Source organism: Lycorma delicatula, chromosome 4 (genome assembly GCF_047948215.1).
Source record: "Lycorma delicatula isolate Av1 chromosome 4, ASM4794821v1, whole genome shotgun sequence".
NCBI classification, from domain to species: Eukaryota; Metazoa; Arthropoda; class Insecta; order Hemiptera; family Fulgoridae; genus Lycorma; species Lycorma delicatula.
In genome coordinates, this window is record NC_134458.1 from 44,170,077 (window position 1) to 44,183,991 (window position 13,915).

At 28.4% G+C, this 13,915-nt stretch overlaps 1 protein-coding gene across 1 annotated transcript in view; it reads right to left on the bottom strand.

The window, feature by feature from the left end:
* Positions 1-2,427: 2,427 nt before the first annotated feature.
* The window catches only part of Hr3 (nuclear hormone receptor 3 ROR-beta), a 136,259-nt gene continuing 124,771 nt past the window's right edge, over positions 2,428-13,915 (bottom strand). The window contains exons 9-11 of the mRNA XM_075361678.1: positions 13,173-13,326; positions 11,380-11,490; positions 2,428-3,439 (exon numbers count right to left, since the gene is read on the bottom strand). Coding sequence (XP_075217793.1) covers positions 11,385-11,490; positions 13,173-13,326 — 260 coding nt within the window. The 3' untranslated portion in view covers positions 2,428-3,439; positions 11,380-11,384. The remainder of the gene's footprint in view (positions 3,440-11,379; positions 11,491-13,172; positions 13,327-13,915) is intronic.

The window sequence follows — 13,915 nt, forward strand, 5'->3', positions numbered from 1 at the left end:
ACTGCATCAGAGAAAACTCTACTTTTGAAACTACAAGAAACAACTGGATCTGAGGATAAGATCATGTACTACCTCTAAATATTAAAATGCTTGAATGTCCATTTTAATGAAGTTTAGTTTATGTATGCTAATCGATCAGCCACCTTGATCACTAGTACCTTTTCTTCAAGAACTCAGCACAAAGTAAAGGAAAATAAAGGAAAAGTTTCTTAATTAGACTTGAAGAGTTATTTATTAAAAGGAAATAACCAAAGGGTAGTAAAAAATAAACTAATACGCAAGTATAAACCAGACAGCAGAACAGCTAAATTCAGGAAGTCATTTCAAGGGCATTGATCATTGTTTTATTTAGACAGCTTTTTGTTGTTAAAATAAATAAATTAATTAAGTAAATAACATATAATAATAGTTCATTAAACAGATCATGAAATTAAGAAATTAAAAGCAAATAATAGTTGAAAATAATTATGAAGACTAGTATTTTTTTTCATTTTACAATTGGAAGTAACATAAATAAATGGGAACATTCCATCTTAAAGTACTCTTTAAATTCATCTTTTGGATAGAATACACCGATCAGATATCAAATATTATAATAAAAAGCAGAGAATAATGTAGGACTTTTTGAATAATGAACCCTAATTATGTAATAAGCATTAATATTAAAAATTTTCAAAAAGGTGTATTGAATTTATTTTAAAACATGCTTCAACAACTTTAGTTATCAAATGTTTGCCAAATCTATATATTGCTTTTTCCAATTTGGAGACAAATTGTGAATAGCGGCAATGAAAAATTTCCAATTTCCAGTTTTTCTTTTTTCTGTTAATGACAGAATCAAAATCAAATTATGTACATAGTAACAACACTGATAAATTAATTTCAAAATAAATTTATATTTTAACAACTGACTGTTAACTTCATTTCTTTATAAATACAATTATATTAATAATAAAATAAATAAATAAGTAAAAAACCAAAAATGAAGAATTTTATATTTATTGATTACAAACAGTCTGAACTTGAAATATGATAAGAGACTCAGTGTTAAACAGTATATATAACAAACAAGCTGTATGTACGAATATTTAGTTAAGCAGAGCAGCCTGGCAGGCAGTGATGATGATGATGCATTCAGTCATAGATAACTTGCTCATGATAAATAAGCCACATTATATACAAATACAGTTATATTTTGAGTGTACAAATATAAGAAGCACTGTAGCAAAAATATAAAATAAAACTCATACAACAGGCAACATTAAAAAATATATATTACATTATAATAGTTTTATTATATATTTATGTTTAATTATCCGCTCATTTATTTCAACTTTGATACGGTTAAAAAAATAACATTATTATATTATCTGTTTATAATTTTTTATCACATCCTTACTTACGGCACTATTATCATTTCCAAGCACTTAATACAAACATATAAATACATATACATATATGTATATATATATTTATATTTAAACTATAACAAAAGAAAAATTAATTTATTACTTTTTTTGAGTAAGGCAAAATAAATTTTTAACACACAAGATTTTAAAGAAAACATCACACATTTGCTATCAGACCGGCTGACAAAACAAATATACTTAAATAAAACTGTTCATATACATTTTTTGGGTGGATTACATGTGTGTACAGATATAACATACCACATACACAGCACATGCATATATAAATGAATGTACATACAGGTGTGCGTATGTGTTTGTTTATTAATTTATCTACATAAAATTATACTAAAATTATATAAGCATTATGTAATTACATTACATATGAATTATATTAGCATCAGTGCATATAACAATATAAGAAAAGAAATTTGCATCATTTACGTATAAAATTTCTATGAAGTTGTAGGGTCAATAAATATATTTCTATACAACAATCTTTTTTCTTTTACCAAATAATAGTTTAATTGATTTAAACTATCAACTAAATAACAAAATAACAGCATACACTTTTGTACTTACTATTGATATCATTACAAATAAAACAATCTTATGAATAAAATTAATATAAGAAAATTACACTAACATACATATATTTTGCGAATTTTTGCAATTTATAAAATGGGTTGCATCATGCCACAGGGATTAATTTTCACTTTCATATAAGTTAAAAATTAATAAATTATTCCACTCTTAGAAATTATGCACTAACAAATGAAAAGTCTATTGGCACACTATCCATTATAAAGTTCAACATTATAATAAAATTTTAAACAATTTTTAACAAAATAAAATATTATATAACACTATCATATAAATTTAAATCTTATATCAGCATAATAATAAATTAACAATTATATATATAAGTATAAAAAAAAAATGTTTAATTATTAAAACAAAATATCCACCCATTAATATTTTGAAAAATCTTTACTATTAAATTAGCCGTGGTTAACAACACTGAGTGATCAGTACAACTATTGATCATGAAATAATGACAGTAAAAATAGTAATAATAATATTAATAATGATGATGATAATAAAATAATAATTATAATAACGATAATAAAATTATAATAATAAACAAATAGAAAAAGAAATGGAACAACTGGAAACAAGTTTGAGCTGGGAAGGCAAAAATGTCGATTACCATTATTAGTGTTACTTTTCTGTTAAGTAAATGTGTACTGTTAGTCTTTTAAGAATATTATTTTAATACAGCAGAACCTCGCCTCTAATTAAATGCTATCAATTTATTTTTAAATTTTTTTATAAACAGTATCTTCATTGTAACAAAATAAAAAAAGGAAAATTTAATCAGTGCAACTTTTCAAATTATTTATCGACATAAGATTCATCACAGCTCAATAAAAAGAAATTTTTAACATAAAAAAGCTATAATAGTAATAATTACATTAGAACTAAAACTAAAATATTATATAACATTTCTTAAATATAACATTTTAATTAAACATTATATCGTTGATAACCATCTCACAACTTAACCACAAGTGTTAGTAAAACCCAATCCCTACATCCATGATTTGTTTTGTTTTTTTTTTTTTTAATTTTTAACATAAATATTATCAAAACGATTAACAATTTATTAAATAAAATCATTTAACAGAAAAAAAATCATTTAACTCTGTCATGGTCATTGTTTCAATGACTTGTGGATGCACATATTGACATCAACACACTGACATGTCAACATATACTATTTTAATCACAATTTGTACATCACACATTATAATTATTCACTATACTTTTTGTTTGTTTATTCCATTTTAAATTTATATCAGAGCAATGTATAGTAGCAGCCACTTGCATTCACACTCGTACTAGTGCTTGTAGCCGAAAGTGGCTGATACACACAGTCCAGTGCTTGTCTTATCAACAACGGCCGTAACGGGGTGGCCATAGTGGAGGTGACACAGGCAGCACCGATATTATCACTAGGATAAATAGACCTGTAATAAATAAACATAATTTATTAATAATAATAATAAAGTAATTTACTTGCTAACAAAAATAATCATTCATACAATATTGAAAATCAACTAAATAAGTAATGGATATAATGAATACTTCCATTCGTCCAGAAGAAGCTACTGTTATAAAACAGTAGCTTCTTCCTTAACTGATGTTATTTCAATTAACAAATTTAAATACTGGAAATCTTACATAAAAGTAAACATTTCTGAAATGGAGATATAATTAGAAATTTAGGGGTTGACTTATATGGTAGCACTTAAATTAAAATGTTGTAATTTTTCTAGGCTAGTTATTAAAATAAAAATGAATAAATTTACTAATATTTTTAAAATAATAATTATTTATTTAAAAAATAATAATTTTTTAACTAATTGATAACTATAAGTTTTCAGATGTTGAGGATTATCTTTTGTCTGTTAGGTGTGCATAGATGAGTAGTCTAACAATTAATAAATAGCGTCTTATTTGGTTTTCATGGGTCCATTTGGGTATATGGTTTCCTAATTAAGATTAACAAGTCTGCCTGATGGTATATCTTGAATGAAGCATTTTTTTTACTTGCTTTATTTTAACTCACAATGTTTTTCACATTTTTTTTGTGTTTTTCTTCAAATCTTACATCCTTAATTTAACATACTTGCTGATATTGCCGATTGATGGAATTTTACATAGTTATTAAGGTAGGGTGACAATACAATATTCCACCATTACTTTTGCAAACATCCCCCCCTACGGTGGTAAATTAAGGTTGTAAAAAATTGCAAAATCTGCAAAATGGCTATGCGGGGTTTTGAAAATCCAAATTAACCTACTAATTAAACTCATACAATGTATGATAATAATTTGATTTAAGTATGACTAAAAAGTATAAAGAAAGTTTTTAAAAAGTTTTGTAATATTATTTTATTACACATAAAATTCATTATACTGACAATTACGAACATTTTTTTCATCAATAGATCACTTAAGTGTGTGTAAACTAATGTTTGTTTACCACTTACTATTATTTGTATTTTTGAGAAATCTACAACTTTAATAATAAAAGAATAAACTTTAGTGAAGAATCATATTTCAAATGATATCCGTAATTAAAATATTAGGCACACAACCATAAAAAAAAATATAATTAATAACACATTTATTGATAGGACTATCAGTTTAAGAAGCAGACATTAACATTGAATACATTCATGAATCCTAAATGTATGTGTTTGTAATAATGGATCAGGCTTACTGTTGGTACTGCCACATCCCTAAAATAAGCAATAAATATATTAATCTATAATCACAATTTAAACTTGACTTACATGGAAGAGCTATCATTAAATAAAAATTCTATCAGAATGACATTTGATTTATATTCCAGAATTTATTGTAAATATATTATTGATTAAAAATAAATGAATCAGTGCTATAACAAGATGAATTAAGATATTTGTTCAGTGAGGATAATAATAAGATCACAAACTTTATTTGTTTGAATAAATAGAAAAGTTTTTTTTTACTGTTGATATATACAATAAACATTTGCTGCATGTGACACTGCTTGCATCACTGCAAATGCTTTAAATTACTTAAATCACATCAGATCTGCGACAGACATATAGGTAATATCTTTACATTTTATTCTTTTGAAATGTCTGAACTGCATTGAATTTAAGCAATGGAAGATAAAAAATAAAAAAAGAACAGATGATAATTGTTTCTTCATAACTGAATAAAATGAAGGAGTTAGAATAATAATAAGAAGAATAACAGAAGAATAAAAGAATAGAAGAGTGGGAGGTGGCTAGTAGATTTATTCTTTATTTTGGTGCCGATTATTATAATGTGATTTTTAAAAGAAAAAAATATATACCTAATTTTATTACATACAGTTAAAACCCTATATATATAAATATACTTATAAATTTTGTTTTACCAATTTATCAATCATTCACATGAAATATTTAATAAAAAAGTGGGTTGTATTTATATTATAAATATAATGACTACTTGATTTTCTGAAACGATACAAATTTTAAAAACAACTTAAAAAAGTTAATTTAAATCACTTACCATGCTGATTTACATGTTAAAACAATGCACTGTGATTATTGTATAATACTTTTTAAATTTATAGTTTAGTTTTTAAATAATCATTAAAAACCTAATCTTTTAAATCTAATATGAAATAAAATCATCTTAAATTTTGATGAAAAATATCTTACCATTTAAAAAAATGTGATTACATTAATAAGAAGATCAAATTGAAAGGATTTTGATTTCACTAGCCAACACAAAATCTGTATCTAACATGTTACACTACTTTTCTCATTGTAATTTGGTGCCGATTTCAAATATGCTATTGAAATTGTGTTACCACATAAACATTTTATGTAATCGTAAATTTGTAAAAATGTTTTATAATAAACTCATTTTGATTAACTACTGGTTACAATTAAAAATAGTTTCTGTATTTTGACATTTATACAATATGCATACATGCTTACTCCCTCTATCAATCATGAGACCTTGTCGATGGTGAGGGGGATTGAGTGCTCAGTGATACAGAGTAGCTGGACCGAAGGTGTAACCATATTGGAGAGGTATCTGTTGAGATACAGACTAAGGAATGATTCCTGAAAGAAAGCAGCAGCTCTTTCAGTAGTTGTTAAGGACGTAGGTCAGGACGACTTAAACGGCCATATCAACATCACTCAATTTTCTGAGTACTGCACAGCTGAAAGCAATGGAAAACTACAGCTGCTTTTGTTCCATGAAAATGTAGCTCCCTGCATTTTCATATAACAAAGATGGAGGGGCTTTGGTAAAATATTCGGAGGTAAACTAGTCCCCCCGTTCGGATCTCTGGGTGGGGACTACTTCGGAGGGAGTCACCAGAAAATTAAAAAATAACATTCTACGGGTCAGAGCGTGAAATGTTAGAAGTTTAAAAAAGGTTGGTAGGTTAGAAAATTTAAAGAGGGAAATGGATAGGATAAATGTAGATGTAGTAGGAATTAGCAAGGTTTGGTAGGAAGAGGAAAACGACTTTTGGTCAGGTGATTTTAGAATAATTAACTTCAGCTTCAAATTATGGCAGGCAGGGGTAGGTTTCATAATGAACAAGAAAATAGGGAAATGAGTAGAGTATTTCAAAATGCAAAGCGATAGAATCATTGCAATAAGGATAAAATCAAAACCTAAACCGACAATTGTTAACATCTATATGCTTACAAGTGCCCATGATGATGATGATGATAATGACGTAGAGTGTGTGTATGAAGAAACTGACGAACCAATTAAACACATAAAAGGGATGAAAATTCAATAATAGTTGGAAAATGGAATGCAAGTATTGGAAAAGGCAAGGAAGGAAATATAGTGGGTGAATACAGGCTGGAGAAAAGGAATGAAAGAAGGGACCGACTTATAGAGTTTTGCACGAAGTATAATTTAATTGCCAACAACCAGTTTAAAAATCGTAATAGAACATACACATGGAAAAAGTCAGGCGATATTGCAAGGTATCAGATAGATTACATCATGGTTAAGCAAAGATTTAGAAGTCAACTTGCCCAACTGCAAAGCTTATGCTGAAGCAGACATTGATAGCGACCATAATTTAGTGATAATGAAATGTAGATTACGGTACAAAAACCTGAAGTAAAGATGTCAGATGAATTGGTGGAATTTAGAGAGGCGAAGAGGAGGTAAAGAAAATTTTTGTGGAGGACATTGTAAGAGGTCTGAGTAAAAAAGATAAGATAGAAAATGTAGAAGAAGAATGGGAGAATGTTAAAAACGAAATTCTTAAATCAGCAAAAGCAATCTTAGGCGGAACAAAGAGAACTGGTAGAAAACCTCGGATTTCAGACGATTTATTGCCGCTGATGGATGAGCGTAGAAAATGTAAGAATGCTAGTGATGAAGAAAGTAAAAGGAACTATTGACAATTAAGAGATACTATAAACAGGAAGTGCAAACTAACAAAAGAAGATTGGATTAAAGAAAAGTGTTCAGAAGTGGAAAGAAAAATTAACATTGGTAAAATAGATGAAGCATACAGGAAAGTTAAGGAAAATTTTGGGGTACATAAATTAAAATCTAATAATGTGTTAAACAAAGATGGTACACCAATTTATAACACGAAAGGCAAAGTCGATAAGTGGGTGGAATATATTGAAGAATTATACAGAGGAAATGAATTAGAAAATGGTGGAAGAAGAAGAAGTTGAAGAGGGTGAAAGAGGAGAAACAATATTGAGATCTGAATTTAAGAGGGCATTAAAAGATTTGAATGGCAGAAAGGCTCCTGGAATAAACGAAATACCTGTAGAATTACTGCGCAGTGCAGGTGAGGAAGCGATTGATAGATTATACAAACTGGTGTGTAATATTTACGAAAAAGGGGAAGTTCCATCAGACTTCAAAAAGAGTGTTATAGTCATGATACCAAAGAAAGCAGTAGCATATACATTTGAAGAATACAGAACAATTAGCTTAACTAGCCATGCATCAAAAATCTTAACTAGAATTCTGTACAGAAGAATTGAGAGGAGATGGAAAAAGTGTTAGGAGAAGACCAATTTGGTTTCAGGGAAAGTATAGGGACAAGGGAAGCAATTTTAGGGCTCAGATTAATAGTAGTAGAAGGAAGATTAAAGAAAAACAAACCAACATACTTGGCATTTGTAGACCTAGAAAAGGCATTCGTTAATGTAGACTGGAATAAAATGTTCAGCATTTAAAAAAAAAACTAGGGTCCAAATACAGAGATACAAGAACAATTGTTAACAATTACAGGAACCAAACAGCAACAGTAATAATTGAATAACATAAGAAAGAAGCTGTAATAAGAAAGAGAGTCTGACAAGGATGTTCCCTATCCCCGTTACTTTTTAATCTTTACATAGAACTAGCAGTTAATGATGTTAAAGCACAATTTAGAACCTTAGTATCAGTACAAGGTGAAAAGATAAAGATGCTATGATTTGCCAGTCAGAAATATAATTTGTTTATATCAAACATTAATTTAAACATCAGGAAAAAATTTTTGAAAGTATATGTTTGGAGCGTAGCTTTATATTGAAGTGAAACTTGGATGATAAGAGTACCTGAGAAGAAAAGATTAGAAGCTTTTGAAATGTGGTGCTATAGGAGAATGTTAAAAATCAGATGGGTGGATAAAGTGACAAATGAAGAGTTGCTGTGGCAAATAAATGAAGAACGAAGCATTTGGAAAAATATAGTTAAAAGAAGAGACAGACTTATAGGCCACATATTAAGGCATCCTGGAATAGTGTAATATTGGAGGGACATGTAGAAGGGAAACATTAAGCAGGCAGGCAATGTTTGGAATATGTAAAAAAAATTGTTAGGACGTAGGATGTAGGATGTATACCAAAATGAAACGACTGGCACTAGATAAGAAATATTGGACAGCTGTATCAAACCAGTCAAATGACTGAAGACAAAAAAAAAATACATGCTTAATGAAGAAAAAATAAATATATATACTGTATCATGTAGACACATACAAACATGTCTGTATGATGACATTATACAGACATCTCTTGTTGTCTACTACAGAGTTTAAAATTTTGTTCAGTCTAGCTTCACAGTCAACGCTTCATGTGTGTTGCGTTTTACAGCATTATTAGTGTTTTACTATATTTTCATCAATTCTTTATAATAAAAAAGTGATTTTTCTCATTTTTATTTGCTACAACAAACTTCTGCAAATGTTCGTGGATGTTCAAATCATCCAGACAATTTTTGTTATGTCTGTGGTAAATTTACGCCTAAATCTCAAAGAAAGACCATTTCTGAATTTATAAAAACGACATAAATTTTATTTTGATTCTGCACTTGAGGATCAAGATAAGATCTGGGCACCTTTTGTTATTTGCATATTGTGCTCAGTAAATCTAACTGAATGGTTGAAGGAAAAATGATGAGCTATGCCATTTGCTCCATTTTCACCAGTTTGCTTCAAACAATTTTTGCCAATGGTTCAGCATGAACCTAAGAACCACTTTACCAACTGCTACTTTTATATGACAAATATATTTTAATTTTCATTAAAAAACAGAAAGTTCATAAAACGTGCAGCTGTATCCTCAACTCTAAAGCCAGTACAACATGGAGAGGAGTTACCAGTTCCTATAGCACCATCTAATCTGACATTGCTAGAAGAATAATCTGAAAATGAAGCAGATGATGTACAGAATGTTGAAGAATTTCTTCCTGTATCTGAAGAGAAATCTCCTCATATAATTCAACTACAGGAACTTAATGATTTAGTTCACGATTTAAAGTTATCGAAGCAGCAAGCTGAACTTCTGTGGTTTAAACTGCACAAATAGAATCTTTTAGCAGAAAAAAACAAAAGTTACTACCCTTAGAACACGAAATAAAACTCTTTCAACTTATTTTACTATGAAAAATTCATTGTGCAATTGTACTAATGTAGATAGCTTGATGAAAGAGCTTGGAATTCAGCATATTCCTGAAGAATGGTGTCTTTTTATTGACTTTTCTAATGTTAGCATGAAAGCAGTTTTATTGTATAATGGTGACAAACAGCCATCCATTCCATTAGCTCATGCAGTCGACATGAAAGAAACATATGAAATTATGGCATCAATATTAGAAGCTATAAAATACAAAGAGCATATGTGGGAAATTTACAGTGATCTGAAAATTGTTGCCTTACTTCTTGGTTTACAAATAAGGTTGTTGTTTACTTTGTCTTTGGGATAGTCGTGATACAAAAAGTCAAGAACTGGCCATTGTGGGAGAACTTTATGGCTGACGAAAAAAATGTAAAGCATTTATCATTAATTGAGAGTGATAAAATCATACACTTCACGTAAAACCCGAACTCATGAAAAATTTTGTAAAGGCACTAGACAAAAATGGATCAGGATTTAATCAATTAAAAATAAGTTTTCCTAAATTCAGTGATGGTAAGCTGTAGGAGGGTATATTTATCAGTCAGCAAATCAAGAAACTGCTTAATGCTTAAGAACTCAACTATTGACAATGAACTTAGCAAATGTGAACTAACTGTATGGAAGTCCTTCAAAGATGTTGGTGGTGTTTTAGGTAATGGAAAATATGAAAATTAAGTTTTTTTTCTTAATAAGCTGTTACAAAATTATATGTTTAGGATGTAGGATTCATTAAAAATTCATTTCCTCCACTCCCACCTAGACTTCTTTCCTAAAAATTTGGACTCTATCAGCGATGAGCAAGGAGAGCGTTTCCATCAAGATATTCTGACCATGGAGCATCATACTAAGGAAGATGGGATCCTAGAATGATGGGTGATTATTGTTGGTTTTTGTTAGAGAAATTGATCAAACATTGTACAAGTGAAAAAGTTTATCAATATCTTTTAAAAATTAAAGGTAAGACAATTCCAATGACTTAATTTAATGACTTAAGTATAAACTTTTAGAAACTGTTATTTTAAAATTGTATTGATGTGTTTCAATTTATCTGTGTTTTAATAAATAAAAATTTAGTTGATTTTAAAAAAATGTTAAATGAATACATATAAATAATATTTTTTTTTTAAATATTAATTTCATAGTCATTATGCATTTATTGGTAAATATTTCTTATGTATCTACAAAAATGTGAAGTATTATATAAGTTCTGATAACAGTTTTGAATGCAGCACCCCAAAATCAGTTAAAATTACCATGTACGAGTCCAGATACATGAAAAAAATTTTTTTGTTGACTTGTGTTATTAAATACCTGCTGTCTATAGTAAACATTCTCCGCATACGATCAACTGTCGCCTTACACCATTCGGCTACACCAGCTTCATAGTAAACAGTCACTGTAGAATTATATGATAAACTAATATTACAGTGATTAAAAATTAAATGAGGCTATGATAAAAATAAATTACTCCTTACATTGCTCAGCTATCTACGGAGAACAATTCCTTGTGGAGAGCTGGAAATTCTAGATGAGGAGTAGACCGCTTGAACTTAGCAAGAGCTTCCATATGCAGCATACTTAATTCCCTGTAATTGATAATAATTAACTAGATGATTCATAGAATTTAGATCGCTTAATGGATAGCTTTGATTCTAAAGCAAAGTTGACACAAAAAAGTTCTCAAATTATCTCCTTTAATAATTTAAACAAATTATCTAAAATTAGATAGTATCCACCTTTCAGCAAATAAATATTGTTGAATGTTAAAAAGTGTTCAAGGATTCAAGGATGATAAAATTTTATCATCAGAGAGTAGATGCGGCTGCAATGACTGCTGACAGAACACTACTAATTTGATAATAATTAAAGGTTCAAGAAAAAGCAAAGATCAATTATAATTAAATCTATGAGCTGAAATATTTACATAATTAAATAGTTATACCTGTGGATGGGAATAGTGATCCTAGTTCCCATGTCCTGTAGCATTAAAATGGAAGACTTAACAAAAAAGTCCATCATTTAAGGCAATCTACCTTGTAGGATTATCATCTCCTTTAAACCTATATTGTTGAATATAAAAGGTGATGTATAATTATAGCATAAAAACAGGTGTTAATATCATACCCTAAAAAAATTGACTAAGACAAGGTTACAGAAACAATTTCCAGAAAGGTTATTTCTATAGATTACTTAGTGTTATATTTACCTATATTTCTGAATATAACAATGATAACATTCAAATAAAAGTTTTAACGTAACATTAGAAGAAATATTAAAAATTGATTAAAACCAGCATCACTGAATGTAATTAAAACCGAAAGGCTAATTACATTTGAAAAACTCTATTGATTCTCTAAATAAAAATGCTAAAAAGTATAATGCATCAAGAGCAAATTGTGATGACCAATATTGCTGAAAATTAAAAACAAACATATAACAAAAAACTGTATTGCATAAAGAAAGTTATAATTTACAAACAATTGGATATACATTAATGAATATAAACATGTTAAATATATTATCATAAAATCAACAGACAGTGTATTAAATTGCCATTATGTAACATATGTAAAAGCTAATTTTGGAGTTCAAATTTTACCACATGGTTGCAATCGGAGACATAATCTAAAGTACGTGATGAACCATTAGCCAGTTACTTTGTTGTTTATAAACTAAGAATCCTTAGGATTCATTTAATATTGATGAGTCTTATTTGAGGGCCAAAAAGGCAAAAATGACAGAGTAATTTATAAAACACCAGACTATAAATTTATTTTGAGAAAGGTTTCCATTCATACAACAATTGAATCCAGCAGATCCTAACGACTGTTTATCTTGTAAGCTACACAAAGTAATATGCAGCTAATAAACGCTTGGTACTTTCCTGTTAAGTGATACTGGAAAAAAAAAAACAATTTGCTATATCTTTTCATTTCTTTAAATTACAATTCAAAAGAACTCACACACATGCTATATTTTATTTTCTTAATTAAATTTATTTATATTTACATTTTTATTAAAATAAATAAATAATTCTAAGTAGATGGAAAAATGCTTCCAAAAGTTCTTTACAGAACTAAACTTAAGAACTTTACAGAACTTTACGAATTAAGAGTATGAAATGAAAAAATTAATTTTTATAAAGGTCCTAAACCACATTTCATCGATCTGATCTACTTAATTATATTTAAATTACTGCAAATTTGATTCTTTCCCTCTCTTTTATCTTTAGTATTTTACCATATCTATAATTTTAAGAAAAATATACCTGAGTGTTGGGATTTTAGCGAGCAATGCATCACAGACAGTCACATCCCCTTTTATAGGCAGTGCATGATTTTTCTCCAACTCTAACCGCAGAGCTCTAAGTACAGCTTGGCCTAACCTTCCAATCTCCGCTAGTCCTTTTAGTCCTGGACGGTCTAAAAAACAAAAAAAAAATATACAATTAACTTAAGTACTATCAAATAAAACAATAAGTGTATTTAAATTTATACACATAAAATAAAAAATTACAAAAATATATCTCAAAACCTTACTACTTCTCTTTAAACTTTGCTTTTATAGAAAAGCAAAGCTTTTCATCAAGAAACCTCTTCATCATAAAAAAATTTATAAAATGAAGAACCTCTTCATCATAAAAAAATTTAACCAACTACCCAAAATAGATACAATCTCCTGCAGTAAATGCTGTGCTGGCAATTCATTTATCATGATTAAGCAATAATCACTGATAAAGACACAAACAATAGCTAACTGAATGAAAATACAACTATAATTTGAATTCTGGCAAGCAGAAACTCTTTCTAAGCCTGTGAAATTTAATAATTCAAGTAAGTAAAAAACTAATAGGACACTGTTCTATAATGGTCTCAGGATCATAGGTCTTGAGATCATATAATACTTGGAATTTCATTTCACTCATTGTTACACATTTCTTCAATCATATCAAATTGAATTCAAAATATAAACATTACATTAAATCCTACTAAAAAAAAAATTACTAAAAAT